This window comes from Gallinula chloropus (genome assembly GCF_964237585.1).
Source record: "Gallinula chloropus genome assembly, chromosome: 14".
In the NCBI taxonomy this organism is placed as follows: domain Eukaryota; kingdom Metazoa; phylum Chordata; class Aves; order Gruiformes; family Rallidae; genus Gallinula; species Gallinula chloropus.
The window spans coordinates 4320134-4337499 of record NC_140099.1 but is presented as its reverse complement, the minus strand read 5'-3'; the positions used below and the strand labels follow the sequence as shown (position 1 = coordinate 4337499).

Genomic DNA, 17366 nt, shown 5'->3' with positions numbered 1-17366 from the left:
AAAAGCCTGTAAAACCATTTGTGACTCAGGTAGTAAGTTAGAAAACATTGGGGGGGGGTTGGAATTAGGTGAACTTTGAGGTCCCTTCCAACCCAAATTTCTGTGAGTTGGTGAACTTCCTCAACAGTGATAATAATACTTTAAACACATCCACGTTCTTCTGGTCACCTTTGTCCTAAATGTGGAGTGTGGGAGGAGAAGTGCAGATGGAGGGCAGGGGGAAAGATGAAAAATGTGAAGATAAAGCCGTGCCAAAACATTTCTGCAACACGTTGAAAAGAGCTACTTTGCAATGACAGAAATGATGGCTTAACGGTGGTTTTAGCCATTGAAAAGGAAAAAGAAAACCAACCACCAACCTGATTCCAGCTGAGAAAAGGCCCTTGTGTTCAATGACAATTCTTCCCAGGGTCAAGTACGAGTGGAGCCTGATTAAGTCATAGACTAAATGTAGCTGCAGATCTGCAGTCCTCTAAAATGTAATCCACACTAGTCATGCAGAGCGAGCGCTTTGCTGGATTCCAGCTAGGACTGCAGTGTCCTTGTTACCCAGCGAGGCTGCTCAAGGGTGTTCAAATGCTTACTTGCAGTTGTTTGAGCAGTTTCTGCGGTGGCTGATTGATTTACTGTATCTGGAAGTTCAGACCTGGAAACCTGAGCGAGGGGAGAATGCCTTCGCCGCCGTGGCGAGGCTGGGTGTTGAGAGGACAGACAGCTGGCGGGTGACCTCGGGAAGATGACAAATGGGGGACCAGGTGCCCCCCGCTCATCCAAGAGCATTCCCAACCCCTCTGCTCGCAGAGGCGTGAGTTACGGAAGTCGCTTCGCTGAAGGAAGGCTTCCTGTGAGCAAGGTTTCTAGAAATAAACGTTAACCTTTTGTTACCAGCTGAAGCACCAAGGGATTACAAATCCAAGCAGCTATTTGGGGAGGAGTTTAAGCAGGAACCCTTGCGGTTTGAAGGGAAGAAAAAGAAGAATGCAGCCAATTGGTAGTGGTTGTGCGTATTTTGGAGACGGCATCTGGAACGGAACGTGTGGCCCTGCGATGTGCGGTGAGCACCAAGCAGCAAAGTGTTTACACAGCATAATCGGTGACAGTTCCTGACTGACATGTATGGAGCCATTAAAATTCCTAAATAACATTACTGGGAAGAAAGTGGGGTGTGAGGAAGCCCCCCAACAACCGAAGAAAGAAAGGACAGCGTTAGAATGTGTATCCTTTATAGAGCTCAAACACAGAAATTAAAAAATCGGGTAGATTTTAGTTTTCCTTCGCTTGTGAAGGATTAACGTGCTTGCAGGTTCTGCTTTCCATTTCCTATTTTTATTTTAAAACAGGCAGTCACTTGCTAAAACCAGGAGAACTTTTAGACAATTGTTGCCTTCAGTCTGCCCAGTAACAGCACAGAATCCTCTCAACTGTGCTGAGAGTGTGCCTCCTTTCCCTGAGGCATGCTTACGGGGGATTATGGGGTGCTCTAGCAGCTTCAGGGGTTTTGGTTTGGAGGTTTTTTAGTTAAAAAAAGCCCTAACATGATTGTCATTGCTTATACCTTTGAAAGGTCACTCAAGATTTCCCACGTTAACTCAGATCATGGAATTTATTGCAAAGACAGGGAGGGCTGCTCACTTGCCCTGGTATTTACAGTTTCCAAGGCTAAAAATGCTAAAGCTCTTTGGAAGCGATGCTGCCTGCTGAAATGTGAAGAGAACCTGATTCAGTGAATCATTTGATTATCATTAGACACCCACAGTGAATTCTGGGCTCACGTGAGGTGCAAATTGTGTTTATCAATAATGCGCTGGAACTGGGTGAATTCTTGTTGAACATAAATCCCTGGCTTGCCTAACTCCATGCTGGGGAAAAAGAGAGAGGTTTAAGTTGTTGATATTTTGTCTACAGGTGTAATTGGATTTACAAGTCCTCTGAAGATGTGTATTGGTCAGTTTATGCCATTTAAAGGGTTTGTGCTTCAAGTGTGTAGTCTTGAAATCTATAGTCTGCAGTGCTTAAGTTGATAGTCTGTAAGTCTTTGGCACTTTGGGGCTGTGGTCTTTCTCCACATGAAATTACTTCATTGAGGTTGGTGCCTTTTTGGGTAGGGCCCCGCAGCGGGACTGGAGTTGCCAAGAAGTTGGTGTTACAGTAGTGCCTGTGGAACCCTGTGTGTTCAGCCTGCCAGCGGTACCCCAGGGCTGTCATTCAGCCCACGGTGTAGAAAATGCAGAATAGGTCAGAGTAATACAAAGCTTCCTTTATAAACCCTTTTTTATCATTAGCTTCCTGTCTTTACACTTTGAAACATCCATGTCTCTTTAAAATTATATTAGACAGTTTCTGTGGGGCAGAAGGCGGTTTTCCCTTTTCTTTGATCTTCATTTCTCCATGCTCTTTCATCTTACCTTTAGGCAATAGCATTGGCTTCTCTCTTACTCCAAAGTCACATGTTTATCTGGGCATTAAATAAATGTTGGTACCTGATTCTGGTCTCTTGTCTGTTAAAAATCCAGAGCAGCAGCAGAATTGCAGTACTAGGAAAATGCTGGAAAGCCAAGTTCTAAATCTAAATCTAAAAAAAAATCTAAAGATTTTCTGCCTTTATTTTTTTTTTCACTGGTGGAAGAGTTGTTTGGGGTTTTTTTTGATGCACTGAAGATGTATTTTGAGATAGCTGTCATCAGAAAATTTCCCTCTATTCCATCCCATCCCCCAATGCATTAGATTTTCAGTGGAAAATGTTTGGTCTCTGGAGCCTGGATTTCATCACAAAAAGAGGAAGTTTTCAGGGAAAGTAGTATGGGAAAACTTGATTCTCATCTCTTCTCCCCACCAAGGATGGCTTCTTTGACTTTGTGCATTTGCATTTAAAGATCTTCTTTTTCTTCTCCTGCAAGCGTCACAAGGAACTCACCAATGTCATGAGTAACTTGTAATAACATCTCTGATACATGTAATTAGATTGATCTTAGGGGGGTTGTATGTGTTTTACCATTAAAAGAGGAAACAGTTTAAGTGAAACATCAAATAAAAGTGCCTTAGTTTTCATATGAAACGCTCTGGAGGTTCGTTGATGGGTCACTGCAGTAGCTGGGTGGTGGGGAGCGACGCTGCTGCTCCCCGAGCAGGAGCAGTGAGCCCCGAGATGCTGCCGGGTCGCTGTCGCAGTGGGGCACGTGTGGCTTTGGGCTGCCAGGATCAGAAACGTTTGTCCTTTGATAGAAGGGAGAAGAGGAAAAGAGGAATAACTCATCACTGATTTCTGCCTTTGGAGTCAGCACTGACTTTATCAGAGACAGCTGTTTCAGGGCTAGTATTACTTTCCTAGACTTCGCCCCCCCCATCCTCCCCCCGCCTTCAGTGTCCGGTAGCAGCCGCCTGTGCTGTTCCATCTGAGGTGTGCTTTGGCAGACCTGGTTTATTTTAATTTTAAAGAACTTTGCCTCACCACACACAGTTGACACTCATGACCCAGAGACACTCCTGACAGCGTTTGAGACAAATTGCTATTTGGAAAGAACAGATGGAAGAGGCTAAAAGGAGCTACTACAGGTCCTAGAGTTCTTTTATTGATTTGGTGGGCTGGGGGTTTAGTGGGTTGTCTACTGGGAAAAGTTTTTTCTAGTAGAATGGAATTCTTTGCTTAGACTGAGAACCAAGAAATAAAAGTTCTAGGAGCCATGAACTCTCAATTAAGAAGTTTTTTGGAAGTTGGTTGAATTTTTCCCTCTGAAGTAAAGGGGGCTGGTGGTGGTGGAGGGAAATACCCCAGCGTCATCTAAGTATAAGTCTGTTTATTTCCAAACAATTCAAGTGAGCCCCTGGAAATGTCATCAAAGTCAAGTCAGCTGGAACTGGGAGGTTTGCTTGTAATACCAGCCGTGCATTCAGCAGTCAATGCTGGCAGCTTCAGCCCCTGGATAAATAGAGTCCTTACCATGTCCCCTGCCCTGGTGGCATGGCTGGGGGTCTTACAAGCACATCCTCAGCCTCTATACCTGATCACATCCTGATCTGCATGAGAGGATCTCTGGGCACAGCGCTGTGACAATCCTGTGTCAGTCTCTTGGGTCCTAGGTGTGTGAAATCAGCGGAGCAAGTTTGTGGTGTGGGAAAGGCTGGGGTCTGGCACTCCTCTGACAGAAACCTTGGTGAGCAATTCCTGCTTACTAAGGAGGAGAGCAGCTGATGGTTGGTACCTCACTGAGCACCGGCGTGGTGCAAGGCCTGCAGCGGGTATTGAGTTGGGCTCATCAGGAGCCTCTGCCGAGTTCATGGTTGTGTTGAGGTTGGTTTATATGTGATGGCTGGTGTTTGGCAGGATTTTCTGGTTAGGTTTTTTTTTTAAGATTTGAATATGATGACAGTGCCCAGAGAGTGTCTGTTGGAATAGATGAAAGTCTGCTTTTTTGACTTTTGAGGACTTGGGATCAGGCTTGTAGCTAGTCTGGGGAGGGATGAATTGTTATTCTGGACTATTACTTTGAGTACCAGCTTTGTGTTATATTTTTGTCCTACCTTAGATTATCTGGTCTCTGAGGCTGGGAAAACAACACCACATTTGAATAGCACCTAGCGAAAGCCTGTTCCCAAATGAATTTCCTGGGGCTATTTAATAAACAGCAATGAACTTGACTCATTTCATAAGCAAATTCTGCTTTGGCTGCATGGACCGACTGTGTGGTAGAACTGGTTCTAACAAAACTGGAGTTGCTTGGAGGAGCTCACTTTCTTCCAGCTTAGGGGATGGAGAGTAACCCAGGCCACATGTTCCTCAACAAAAAACAGGCCAGAGAAAATCCTGTTTCTGATGTGTGTGTCTCATCTGATAAAACCCAGCCTCTGCAAGGATACTCTGAATAATTCATTGATAGCTCATCTTGGAGACTTGGTAAATCTAAAGCAAATATCCTCTCCAGAAAGGTTCAGGAATGCAGTGTAGGCTACTGCCTTGCTAATGCTTTACACTGTTTTCCAGGCTGGAGTGTTTTTCTAGCTTTCACACAACCACTATTTATTATTTAAATGATGAATCTGGAGAATTTCCCAGATCTAATGTCTGCCCCATTACTTTCTGTCTTGGATACTGTGGGCAATCAGATGAGCAGTAAGCCTGTTCTGTGGAACAGAATTACATTATCTTTCTTTCCTTTTTTTTTGGTCTGGCTACTTGTGAGTGATTTTTCTTCTCTTCACCTCCATAAAACACCTAATCAATGAAAAAAAAAGAAAATCTTTGTGTCAAATACAGAGTCCTCCACATGTACTTCCAATAACCCATCTGCAGGAACACCAGTGGAACCACGTTTATCTTGGGTACACGGGGGGAATCTTGAAATAATCCCAAACACTGATACTCCCAGTTGGGTGGGTGAGGGACTGTGGGGGTTTTTTGGCTGCTTGGTTGGATGTTTGGGCTTTGGGTTATTGGTTTGGTTATTTTTACAGCTTGATTTACTTGTTTGTACTGTTTATCTATCCTCTCTGGCTGTTTCTGAAGTCTTCCCTGAATTTCACTGTTGGGAAGTGTGGGGACATTTACTGCTGGTCTCAGAGCCTGATGAGTTGGTGCTGGGACCTCCAAGCAAGTGCTGAGTCTGCCTGGGCAGCAGCTGGGAGGGCACAGGGCATGGACGCTGAATGCTGCTGTGTGGTTCTCCAGTGGTCCTGGTCATCCCTGATGAAGCAATGGTGACATGGCCTTTGGAAAAGAGAAAACAGGGTAGGTAGAAGGGAGGGTAACCACCCCCAGGACTGTCCAGCTTGAGCCCCAGCCTCTGCACCCACTGTGAATCCCACTTCTTGCCCTGAAAACTGGGGAGTTTTTCCCCTCTTTTTTGTGTGGTGATGAGAAACTAAAGGTCAGGAATGAGTCCCCTGAAAGCTCCTGAGGAACAAAATACGACATGTTTTAACTGATGTGAGAGGTTAATGGGGAAGATCAACACCCAAGGGCTGTGGCCAAGGAAAGGGGGCTTGTTTGGGCAAAGCCAGAGGCGGAGTGTGGGCATTATGGTGAGTGGGAAGTGTGAAACTGTGGGGCAGGGAACATACGGCCCTTTAGCCCTGCACAAAAATAACAGCATGGGCTGGTTTTTAGCTTCAGAGTTTAGTCTGCCCTCAGTAAAAACAAGCTACATTAAAAAACTTTGCACCAGAAAAAGCAAACCTCTTTTTCCTGGTTTCTGCTTATAAGATTTACAGGTACTTAAAATAAACCTATGAAAAACAGACCCAGTGTGCTGGAATTTGCTAACTAGTGAGAGCAATTACCTCCAGGTCCCAAGACCTAACGGAGCTTGACTTTTTGGAAATAAAACTTGGCAAGAGCTTCTTCCTGCTGCTGTTGTAAAGGTGTACATGAAAAGATGTGCTGACCTCTGCCAGAAACCCCAGGAATCCAGTTCAGAGAGATTCTCCTGCGAAGGGCACGGCTGGATTCAGGCAGCACAGATGGGGATCTGTGGGGAAAAGCTGGGGAAACATTCGCTTCTTATTGTGTGGCTTCAGCGTGGCAGATTCTTTGCAATTGCCTGGTGTACCACAGTAATTAAGTGGGTCAAGAGCAGTAAGTTTAGATACTTAACGAGAAAATAAAGCCCTGGCTTGACAGCCAGTGGTGTGTTGCTCTTGTTTCATGGGAGTAAGGAGAATTAGTGCTGGTTGCCATAGTAAAAGTTGATCTGAGCCTTTTTGGCAATGATTTTGTATTGCTTCAGAGATCACATACCAATTAGCAATATTACTGGTGTAATAGATGTGAATCAGGTTGTCTTATGAAAGTAACGCCCCAGATGAGCTAAAAACAAGGGAAATTTCAGATGAGCTAAAAACAAGGGAAACAGGAGACTGCCTCTCTCCTTTTAGTGGTATATTAAGTAACAATAGATAAAAGTAATGAAAAATACACGACCAACCTTTGCTAATGCAGAAATGTAACATCATCCCCTGTTTTCTCTGGACTGCTCCGTGCATGAGCGGAAAATGAAGTTTCTGCAATGAAATAAACATGATAGAAGTGAAATCTGAGGTGGGAATTGATTTTTATAAGACTGTCTGGTTTTGGAGGGTGGAGGTAGTTTCACACCAGCGTTTTGAAGGAAATTTATTTGCCATTGTCAGTATCTCTTCATCGTTCCTGGCTGCAGGAAGGACCTCCTGTTTCCTACAGCAGTTGTAAAAGGCTTTTGGGAAGATGAGTTGGTTTTTTTACCTCCTAAACTATGAAGGGACAAGTTAAAAAAAATGTTTTTGAATAAAACCCAGTAATACTCTATTAAATGTGTTGTGCCACAAAAACAGGAGCTCTCTGAAGACCAGCTTCCCTTGCAGATAAAGAGACAGGACCATCTTTGCTGCTGTATTGGTAGCTTCCCTTTGGACTAAACACCCTTAAAAGGGTTTGTACTGTCTGTGCTTGTGCTGATGGGCACCAATGTCCAGCAGCGAGGACCGGACTCCATCCCAAATTGGGCCAAAGCAGCAGAGCTCACCTGAACTCAGCCACAGGAGGCAAATTCAGTCTCTCAGCTTCAGCATCTCACTAACAATCACTCAGAAACGTTGCTCATGTCTGTGCGTCGTGGTTATTAGGTGTGAGAAATACAGTTTTAAAACTGTAATTAATCATTTCTAAGTAACCTCTTTTTCTACACATTTATGGCATCAATGGGTATGACTGTTTATTATGTCTTACCTATAAAATCTGACCTGTTTTATATACTCTTTATGGAAACAGTGTATGGTCATAAATTAAAAGATGCAACTGTTTTGGATATTTTACTGGTGGTCCTGTATTTTCCTGCCAGAAGTGCAGCTGGTTTAGGTTTCTGGGGATAACGTTATAAAAGGCTGTATGCGTTTTGCAAGTTTATGCATGAATTGCCAAGCCAGAGGTGGAATGACTCAACCTTCCCAGGAGCAACATGTACCAAATTGATGAATCAAAACAGCTCGCTGAAGCTCCGTGGCTGCCACGGCTGCTGTGAAAAGCACTTCTCATTTATAGTGTTTTATCCAGGGGCCAGAATTGGAGACTGACACTGTGCTGATGGTGTTAGGCTACAGCCTGCGTCTGTCTGTCTGTCTGTCTGTGATGGGGTTTTGGTGCAAACTGAGAATCTGGTCTCGTATCTGTCTTGTGTGGGGTGCAGGAACTATAGGGTTACATTGGGGAATGGAACTATTCAAGCCCCCCTGAGCCGACACCTTTACTGGGAGCTCTTGGCATTGTGTGACTGGGTCTGATCCCTCAGAAGGAGCTCGGGGGAGCCAAGAGCCTGTGGCAGTGCCAGCGTGTTTCGGTGTGAACTCATCGGTCTGGCTGGTCTGGTGTAAAATTAGATGGCTTCAGAAACAGGGGATGATGTTTAATTAATGATGAAGTTTAGAGGCTTCTTTAGCTGAAATGTGGATGATGGCTTCCTGCAGATCTAAGTTCCTGGTGTCAGTGGACTTACTCCAGGTACAGATATGTGTGAGAGCAGGAAGCTCAGCTGTGTTGTCATCAGAGCAACCAGCACAGTTGGCTCTTGGGAGCGCTCAGCTCTAATCAGGCAGAGCCAAAACTCACTGATTCCTGTGAGAATGTAGGAAAACTTGTGTCATCGTTGTCGTCATTGTCTTAGAAGGAGCTGCCCAAGTGTGTCTGTGGGTCTGCAACCTTTCCCCTAGAGCGAGCACAGAAAATACAAGCCAGAGAGTGTACTTCACCCTGTGCAGCCTATTGCATGGAGCTGAGTTGGTTCTTGAGCAGCTTATCCGAAGGCGCGTCGTTGTCGTAACTAATGGAAACTTATCCTGATACGTCTGTAGCCGTAGGCAACTCCCTTTCCTTGCTCCCTCCCAAAAAGCAGTCTCAACCTCACTGGACTGTCAACTACACAGGTGCTTGATGTGTTTATTTCTGCTCTAAAATGATGCTTCTCTTCCTTTTAGGTATCTGAACCACGTACGAGCTGCCTCTCCGCAGGATCTTGCTGGGGGCTACACGTCTTCTCTTGCTTGTCACCGAGCCTTACAGGATGCTTTCAGTGGACTTTTCTGGCACCCCAGTTAGCCCAGCGTGCACCAGCCTGTGACCAAGGGACACGCAATGGAGCGAGAAGCCAATCAAGCCAGCAAAGGCTGGGTAAAATTGCTGCCATCTGCCCAAGGGTGAAGCTGCAGTCACTTTTCTGTGTAAAACCAGCTGTGTTTAAGTGTTAAGGGGAAAAAAAAAAAAACAACCCAGTCTGCACTAGAGCTTTGTGAAATGGTAGATACATTTTTGTGGAGGGGGAAACTCGTTAGTCATGTGGCACTTTGCTGAGGGAGGCTGAAGCAATAAGCCACATCTAATGGAAGATGTGAATAACTCAGCTGTGTATGTTTGAGGTTTAAAGAAATACACTTGTAAATTTTTTTTAAATAAAGCCAGACTTTTTTATTAAAGTTTGTGGTTTTACTCTTATTGCAGGGTTTTATTTGCACAAGCATTTAAATGCCATTTTGATTATAACATTTAGTGTCAATATTCAAGCCTACATTTTCTTCCCATAAAACTAGTTTCCCCAGTTCAGACAAGTGGGTTTTTCCTCCTGCCAGCTGGACGAGATGAAAAGCCCTGGAACTGTGCTGACACAACTGTTATGCAGGATCCTTCCTGATGTCACTTGGTTCTTACCTTTGAAAAACAAATCCTTAGCTGAAAGCCTTTCGGCTGAGCCTCTCTGGAAGCAATCTAAGAAGCCTTGATAGGAGGCTAGGTCATTAGTCAAAATTGGTTTCTTTTTTTAACCAGCTTAGCTCTGTTTGCAACTTCTTGGTCACATGTTTAGGAGCTTTTTTTTGGCAGGAACATCCCTTTGTCTGGCTTTTAGGATGACCTTTGCCACTTACCTACTGCATTTACATGTTCCCTGCCCTGTCCTTGCAGTGGAACACAGACTAACTGCAGAGGTGGGTTTCCTGCGGCAGGATTGCTCCTTGCCACGAGTTGCACAGGAGCCTGGAAGCTGATGAGGACAGTGAGTACCCTGAGAGTAAAGCCTGGGCTGTGTTTTACAGGTCATTCATTCCCAGTTGTTGAGAACGGCTCTGAGGAGTGCACTAAATGAATGTATTTTTATTATGTTGTAATAAAGAGAAGAGTAAGCTCTATCCCAGACTCAGTGCTTCCTTTGTCAAGTAGTCAGGAACCAACATTTCCATTGCCCTTTCTCTGAAATCCCCTTGTTGCACCCAGAATAGTTGCTGACAGGTACCGATACCCACGAGGCAGAGGTGTAGAGGCCTGTGGGTACCGCTCCCTGCCAGGGGAGGTGGCCTTGGGCAGAAACCTGGGGCTGGGTGTTGCAAGGGAAGTGTCACTTTCTGCCTGGTGTCCCTTCTCCTCTCCTTGCAGTGATCAGACCCGTCACTTACCTGTTCCCTCGCTCATGGTAGACAGGCCTGGCTGGTGGTTCTCTGGGGAGCCAGAAGCTGTGGGAGCTCATTCCTGCTGTCACGGATGCCCGACAGCCTGTTGTCTCTTCCCAGACTTAAGGTACTGGCGGCCCTGGGATTCCACTCAGGACCCTGGGAGGAAGTAGCAGCAATCCAGGGAGTCTGCATTGGTCCCGGCTCATCCCCAGGGGTAAGTATTCACCTCAGCAATGCTGTGCTTTAGGTTTTGTTTGTAAGGCCTTAGGTCATTGCCCTCGTGGATGCAGAACCAGATTAGTATTCGCTGTTAAAAAATGCTCGTGCAACTTGTGTGCCAGTGGGGCCTCTTTCTATCGTGAGTTCAATTTTTTTAAGTTACCATCTTGCTCACACAAGAGCTGTTTGCACGTCTGCTGACAGCAATCCCAATAGTCTTCAACACCAAAACCACTCCCCAAAGAACCCGAGTTAAACAAGTTGTCTTGGTTTCACCACAAACTGCACGTTACCAGACCAGCACAGCAGGAAACTCTCCTGGTCTGGGCCACTGAACTATCACAGGGCGTGAAGGAGAGAGCAGTAAAGTACCAACACACACCTCTTAGCAAAAAAAGGGAAGTTTTATTTTTCCTGTAGTAACAGCAATTTCAATCTGCTTATTGATCCCACAAGAGAAAAAGAAGAAGAAAACGTTGAGTGTGGCAAGTGAGGCTCACAGCAGAAAGCTGCAACACGCACTACACACCTCAGCACCTGAGATGGGGAACACAGGTACGCTTCATGTAATCCCAGAGTAAACCAGAGGTAACCCACGTATACCTTACACTCACTGCTAAGGGTAGCTGCTGTAACTCTGGTCTTCACCTCGGTAAGCTTTCTTCAGAGAAGTCTTTGCTGGTACAGAGACGTTTAGAGGCTGGTTCTGCTGGAAGAAGGGTAGAAAAGGTAAGTTATTTAATGTACTGTAAACAGACTGTACTGAACCACAAGCCATTAACACTTAGAAGATTTAACAGGAAATTAGTTATTCCTGATTTTAACAGCAACAAACAAAAATCATAACAGCAGTAATGGGGGTGGGGGTGTCTTTACTAAATGCCAAAATGGACTTTAAAAAACCTGTATTGAGCTAAATTGTGCCATTCTTCTCCTTACTACCCAACAATAGCATAAGTTTTGTGTCATTAAAGCTTTATCACAACGTCCCTTCCTCCAGTTCATGGAACTGCAGGCTGAAAGTCTCCCACCCTCATCACATAATGCAAAGCCCAAGATCACTGAAGCCAACTGCTTTCTACAAGAAAAAAACTGAACAGTTACAGAAAAACAAAATTCAGCAAAGATCTCTATTTTTTAATTTAACTGTAGAGAACCAGACTCTGCTGACATAGGGACTCCAGGCCTCAACTGAGTCTGTGCAAGCATAAAGGAGGAGGTTGGAACTGGGACCAGTTGCTTGGAAGTACACCGTTCTACCCTGGGTGAAAACAGAGCTCCAGTTCTTCAAAATTTAGTTAACACAAATGGGTGCTTGATGTTAGAGACCCCATTCTCCCCAAGACAACACATAAGGCATAGCAGTCTGGTTTAGAGCCTGTGGGATGATCCTATCCGCTCCACCATTCTTTCTGTGGAGGCTCGTGCTGGGATCAGAGGACAGGCCCCTGATACATGAGTGCACGAAGCCCTGCAGCTGCACTCAGTCTGTGCTCACACCAGATACAGCATCACTGTCACACGGCTGAAGTGGCCCACAGTGCTGACAAGGTGGGAGCAAAAGGTGCAGCCTGAAATCCAGGTGCTGTGTAGGAGATTCTGTTCCTTACCTTCATCAGGGCAGGGCCTCTTGTACAGCACCTCTGCTGGAATCTGGAAGCTGATGCACAGCATCTCCTTGTTCGGTGCAACATTTCTAACCAGGTAAGTAGAACAACGTCCATCCAAGGAGGTTCCCAGAGAAGCTTCAGCTCGTTCTTGGATATCTTTGGCTGGGTCATCGTGTTTGGAGAAGCCATAGCAGTGCACCGTGGGAAGGCTAGCAGTGCTGCACGGCTCTCCAGCTAAGAGATGCCTGAAAACATCCAGAAATTCAACAGCCAAAGCTGGCAAGTTCATGACTATATGAAAAGAGGTTTTCTGTTCTTCTTTGAGAAGCGGGAGCTCTTTACTTAGTTCTTCTCTTACAGGCCCCAGGAGGAAGTCCCTGCCGTCCATGTTGAAGGCTTTTATTTTGTTGTCTACTTTGTTCAGCTTGCAGTTGTGCAGAAGCCAGCTGTAGGACTCAGGATTGAGATCGTTGGCGAACACGCGGCACCTCTTCTTCGCCGCTGGGATGGCGAAAGGCCCGATGCCGGCAAAGACATCGAAAAGGACGTCACCGGGCTTCAGAAGCTCGATGATACGGCCGTGTTCCGTGGAGAGGCGTGGGTTCCAGTAGACTTTAGAAAAGTCCAATTCATAGGCAATATTATTTTCTTTGACCTGGAAGTCCAAAACATTGGCTTAATCCTCTGTCTTCAAATTCCAGGCATGTTTAAGCATTATCAGCAACTCAGAGAGCTAAAAACCCAAGGTGCTTTATCAAAAGGTAACGCACACACTGACATCTGTGCCATCAGTAGTACACACCAATCTTGTATAAACAGATCTGCTCATCAGAAAGAGCCATGAGGAATGTTCCGACTGGCAATCCAGATGGCTGGTTTACACATGTCTCAATTGCCAGGTGGAAATAAAGCAGCAACTTGAAGTGACCGTAAAAAATAAAAATCGGAGGCTTTTCAAGAGCTTTGTGGCTGGCTGACAACTCCTTTATTGAAAGCAGACCTCAGGAAGATGCCTCAAGCCCTCCTCAGCAGAGCCCACATAGTAAACAAGCGTCTCAGAGGGACACAGCACAAGAACGGCAGCAGCCAGCCAAATTCAAAGCTGCTGGGACTCAATTCTGCAGTCTGAAAAAATACTGTGTTTTATCTCTCGAGGTGAGAGAGTCTGGAAACTCATCCAAGCCCCAACTTCGAGACGACCACGATCTTAAGAACAGACCTAAAAAGAAGCTGTTTACTCAGATGAGAATGGGATGCAGGCTGCCACACCTGTGAGTTGTGAGGCTCTGAAGTAAAGGAGCTTTGGATCCGAATCACCACGTCATTCACTTTGCCAGTGAGGAACCTGATGTGTGCTGTGCCCTGATGTATGTGCTGACGTGTGTCTGCACTCCTGTGTGCTTAATGAGCTGATGCCATCTGCAGAATATCTGGTTATCGCTCCTGCCCTGGCGATTCAAACGCCTCTCTGTGTTTACAGGATGTTCTACCAAGCTATGCAACTTTTTTATTTGGTAATCTAATGTTTTCTCTTCTAAAAAACTGCTAACAGTTAGGGAAAATATTCCTTGGTCAAACTAGTAGCCAAGTTTCCAGCTAAAGACAAGAAACCCTATGTGAAGAATACTTGGCAGTTGCATAGTGCTTTGCACCTGAAGAACATCAAAACAGAGAGGCGAGGTCTGTCTTGCTGCTGACAGAAAAGGAAAAAGGCACAGGCAAAATCCTGCCTAAGCTGCAAAGTCAGGGAGATGCAAAAAACAGCCTTATGTTATGTACCTGCTGCTGTACAAGGCTTGGTGAAATTGAGAAACGGTGTTTTCTTCAATCAATTTCACTGTTTTGGCTTTAGAGTGAGAAAGAGCCCTCTCTACCAGTTTGTATCTCTGTAAGAAGCCTTTACTTCAGCTACTTCTATTTATCATTAGTATCTAAGCTGTGAACTTGAAATAATACTTATCTTCATGACCCCTAAAAAAATTGTGAGTTTGCTCTTGGCAGACCAGGACAAATGAATGTAAAAGTAACTGCCAACTCTTATACTCTAAAAGGAACATCAGGAAGGGGCACTGTGCAAAGGAGAGGTCTTAATAGCATCTCATCTCATCTTCCTAGAAGATGCCTTTGGCTTTTAACATATTTAATGCAAATTAATGGAGGGAAAAAACCCTGTACCTTGGTTACCAGGTTGCTTTCTCCAGCGAGCACTTCCATTTCAAAATTCCTGTACGTGCTGTCAATCATACTGGTTTTATTCACCACACAGCTGATTCCCGGATTCTTGTCAATTATAACCTGGCCTGAAAGACAGGACAAAAGATATTCTGGTTAAGGGACTACAACCACTTAACGTTCTACATGAGGTACCAGTACTGCTGTTCACAGTTAAATGAACAAAAGCAAGCATGTGTTAGAACAACCTTCCCCTGATGGTTCATGGTGGCAGATGTAACACCTTTCTAAGGCACATACTTTCCTCAGTGACATGAGACAGCAGTTACCTTAAGAGGAGAGAACCATGGTGTCTGTGCACAGCTACAGCATCAGCACAAGGCTACTTCAACAGAAAATATAAAGCAATTAAAAGCCCTCAGAAGTTTTCTTTGTACAGTAATGTATCAGCAGAGTAACTGTCAAAGCATCTTTGGAGCGATACACAGAATACAGTCGTTGCTTTTGTGGAGCTGTTTTACCTACCGATCAAATGCCTGTACTGCAGCTGGTGGTCTCGCAGGTTGAGGTGAGCTATGTGACCAACGCGGCTAAACCCAGAGGTGACTTCTTGGCCTTGGGGAAGCACTGCTCGTAGGATCTCCTCCGACTTGAAGTTGTCATAAGTCAGCTCTAAGTCGTACTTGGACACCTCAGGACGGACATCAAGCTGCTTCAGTACCTCCCGCTCCGATTCTCCCAGGGAGAACTCTGGTGTTTTGTGAGGATCCAGAATAACAAGCCTGCTGTCCTCATCTTCTGGATCCTCAACCACCCGCTTCAGGCCAGGACGCTGCAGGACTGCGTGTTTTAGGGACTTCAGCAAACTATTTACCATTTCTTTCTTGACTTTAAGCACTGGCACAACAACTGTCCTTTTAAAAGCCTCTCTGTTGAGCAGCGTCATCCCACGCACTTGAGGATGTGGCGAATACAGTTCTAGGGTAGTTTTATCCTCCACAGTTTCAGGCATTGTAAAAATCCTATTTTTTTTTACTACTACAAAGAGCCCAGGTATCCTGCCAGAACAGCGTGCCAACAGCATCCAAACTGCTGGGAATGATGTATTTGATGCAGCTGTCCTAAAATGATTAGTTTTCAGTAGTCTGGCAGAGTATCCAAATCTCCATAAAGTCCTAGAAGAGAAATTATTCATTTTATAGACATTATGTAATCATTCCATTAAAAAGGCTGCAAATCACACGGATTTGCTGTTCTCTTAAACTAGAATTTCCATCTGTACCAAACAATCCACAATAGTTTAGTAAAACTCTATTATGAATTACATACTACACATTTCTGTCCTTTTGCAAATGTGTTTTTTGACTTAAATATCAACTAACTTGAAGCAGTGAGATAATCCCCTCCCTGCCAAAATGCAATGACCCCTCTTTGTTCTCATAAACATGGTATTAATCCCAGGAAGCCAAATGGAAAAGTTTCTACTGTCTGGATCCTTCTGTTGGATCCCTCATCTCTGATTAAATTCATTACCACGCAGTGGTTGCTAGAAAACAGTTAATAGCAACAGTGGCCATAATCACTCTTCAGCAATTTCTGCCTCCTGTATACCAGCAATAAGGGGTTACATGCTCAGTAGCCTCTTCGCTCCACATGCCAGAGAGACCATGAATTAAATGCAGAATTCCCCCTAAAGGTACAGGGAAGCATTAGTAATGTCTGTTCCGCGTGACTGAACCCCTCTCCACAGTTTATTCATCGGATGGGAGCTTGAAAAGTAGCTTTACGCTTCTCTTAAATGGTTTCCTCCACTAGAGACAGTCCAAAGGGGCCCAACTTATCATCTGCTCCTCTGTGGGAACCAATGGTTTCTGTAGTGTGTGATGCTGACATTCCTCCTGACTTCTTGGGGACTTTAAGGTTGGGGGTTGACAGCAGAAATGCAAATTTAGCTCTTAAAGGAAACCAGTTCTCCTGCCCACCTCAGACACTGACACCCCAACATAGAGGGTTGATGCCCTCCTTCAGGGTAACAGGCCACACAGTCTCACCTTCAAAAGGAGCTTGCACCAAGCCTAGGCAAAGCTGGCCCTGCTCACATCCTCCCTCCCCCACAAATCCCAGCTCCTTGCTGGGACTCCCTACATCTCTCAGCCAGCTCTTTTCCCTGCACCAAATTTTTGGCAAAGCACAGCTCCTTCCCCTGTTAACTCAGAAATAAACATTACATTCTTCCCTTCTGCTACAGAGGAGAAAGACTTCATCTGGAGGCCACAGCATCCTACTGTTTTTCTCAGGCATTCCCCTTCTCCCTACCTGGAGGCTGCTGGCCAGGTTTGCACCAGCTTCTCGGTATTAGGTAAGCCTGCCAGATAAGAGCCCCCCCAATGGGTGTGCTTGGAGCCACGCAGGGCTGACACCATCCCAAGGCTGCCTCTGGAAGGACCTGCCTGACCCCTGTACCCGAGGTCCCCCCAAAATCCCCGTTTGCCCCATTCTCCCCTCAGTGTGATCCGAAGTAAACCGGGGGCGGGGGTGCTGCTGGAGAGCTACTGCCCGCTCCGCCCAGCCCGAACTCCAGGGCACCAAGCACAGAGAACCCCCGGCCGGGTAGGAGAGGCGCCGGCCAGGCCTCAACCCTGGGAGCGGGACCTGGCCGGGGCAGCGGCCTCTCCGGGTTCACCCCGCTGGCAGCCTCCGCCGCTGCCCGGGGGGGCGGAGAACCCCCTCCCTAAACCGCCCGCAGGCCTCAGCCGAGGCCGCTGCGTTACCACGGCTACAGCCCCCGCGGGCCCCCGCCCTCACCTCATGCCGGGCCCCGCCGCGCGCCCCGGTGCCCTCCTACGTCATGGCCGCCGCCGTGACGTGACGCTCAGCCGCCGCGCCGCTGCCTGTGGCCGCGCCGAGGGCGGGGCCTCCGCTCCAGCTCCACCCCGCCCCCGGGACCGTCCGCCCCCCCCCCCT

General features: G+C 46.1%; 2 protein-coding genes across 3 annotated transcripts in view; one reads left to right on the top strand and one right to left on the bottom strand.

The window, feature by feature from the left end:
• The window catches only part of MNAT1 (MNAT1 component of CDK activating kinase), a gene marked incomplete at its 5' end in the record, with an annotated part of 120491 nt that extends 110351 nt beyond the window's left edge, over positions 1 to 10140 (top strand). The window contains one exon of the mRNA XM_084270510.1: positions 8938 to 10140. Within this exon, the coding sequence (XP_084126636.1) occupies positions 8938 to 9058 (121 nt within the window). The 3' untranslated portion in view covers positions 9059 to 10140. The remainder of the gene's footprint in view (positions 1 to 8937) is intronic.
• An 883-nt stretch (positions 10141 to 11023) lies between these two features.
• Positions 11024 to 17216, bottom strand: TRMT5 (tRNA methyltransferase 5). Of its 2 annotated transcripts, none has more exons than XM_084270624.1 (5): positions 17208 to 17216; positions 14928 to 15577; positions 14406 to 14530; positions 12231 to 12885; positions 11024 to 11329 (listed from the first exon to the last, which is right to left on the bottom strand). In XM_084270624.1, exons 1-5 carry the CDS (start codon positions 17210 to 17212, stop codon positions 11265 to 11267), a joined length of 1500 nt encoding a protein of 499 aa, XP_084126750.1. In that variant the 5' UTR covers positions 17213 to 17216; the 3' UTR covers positions 11024 to 11264. The 2 variants fall into 2 exon arrangements, with proteins under 2 accessions (XP_084126750.1, XP_084126751.1); XM_084270625.1 differs by having other exon boundaries at positions 11024 to 11326.
• Positions 17217 to 17366: the final 150 nt, after the last annotated feature.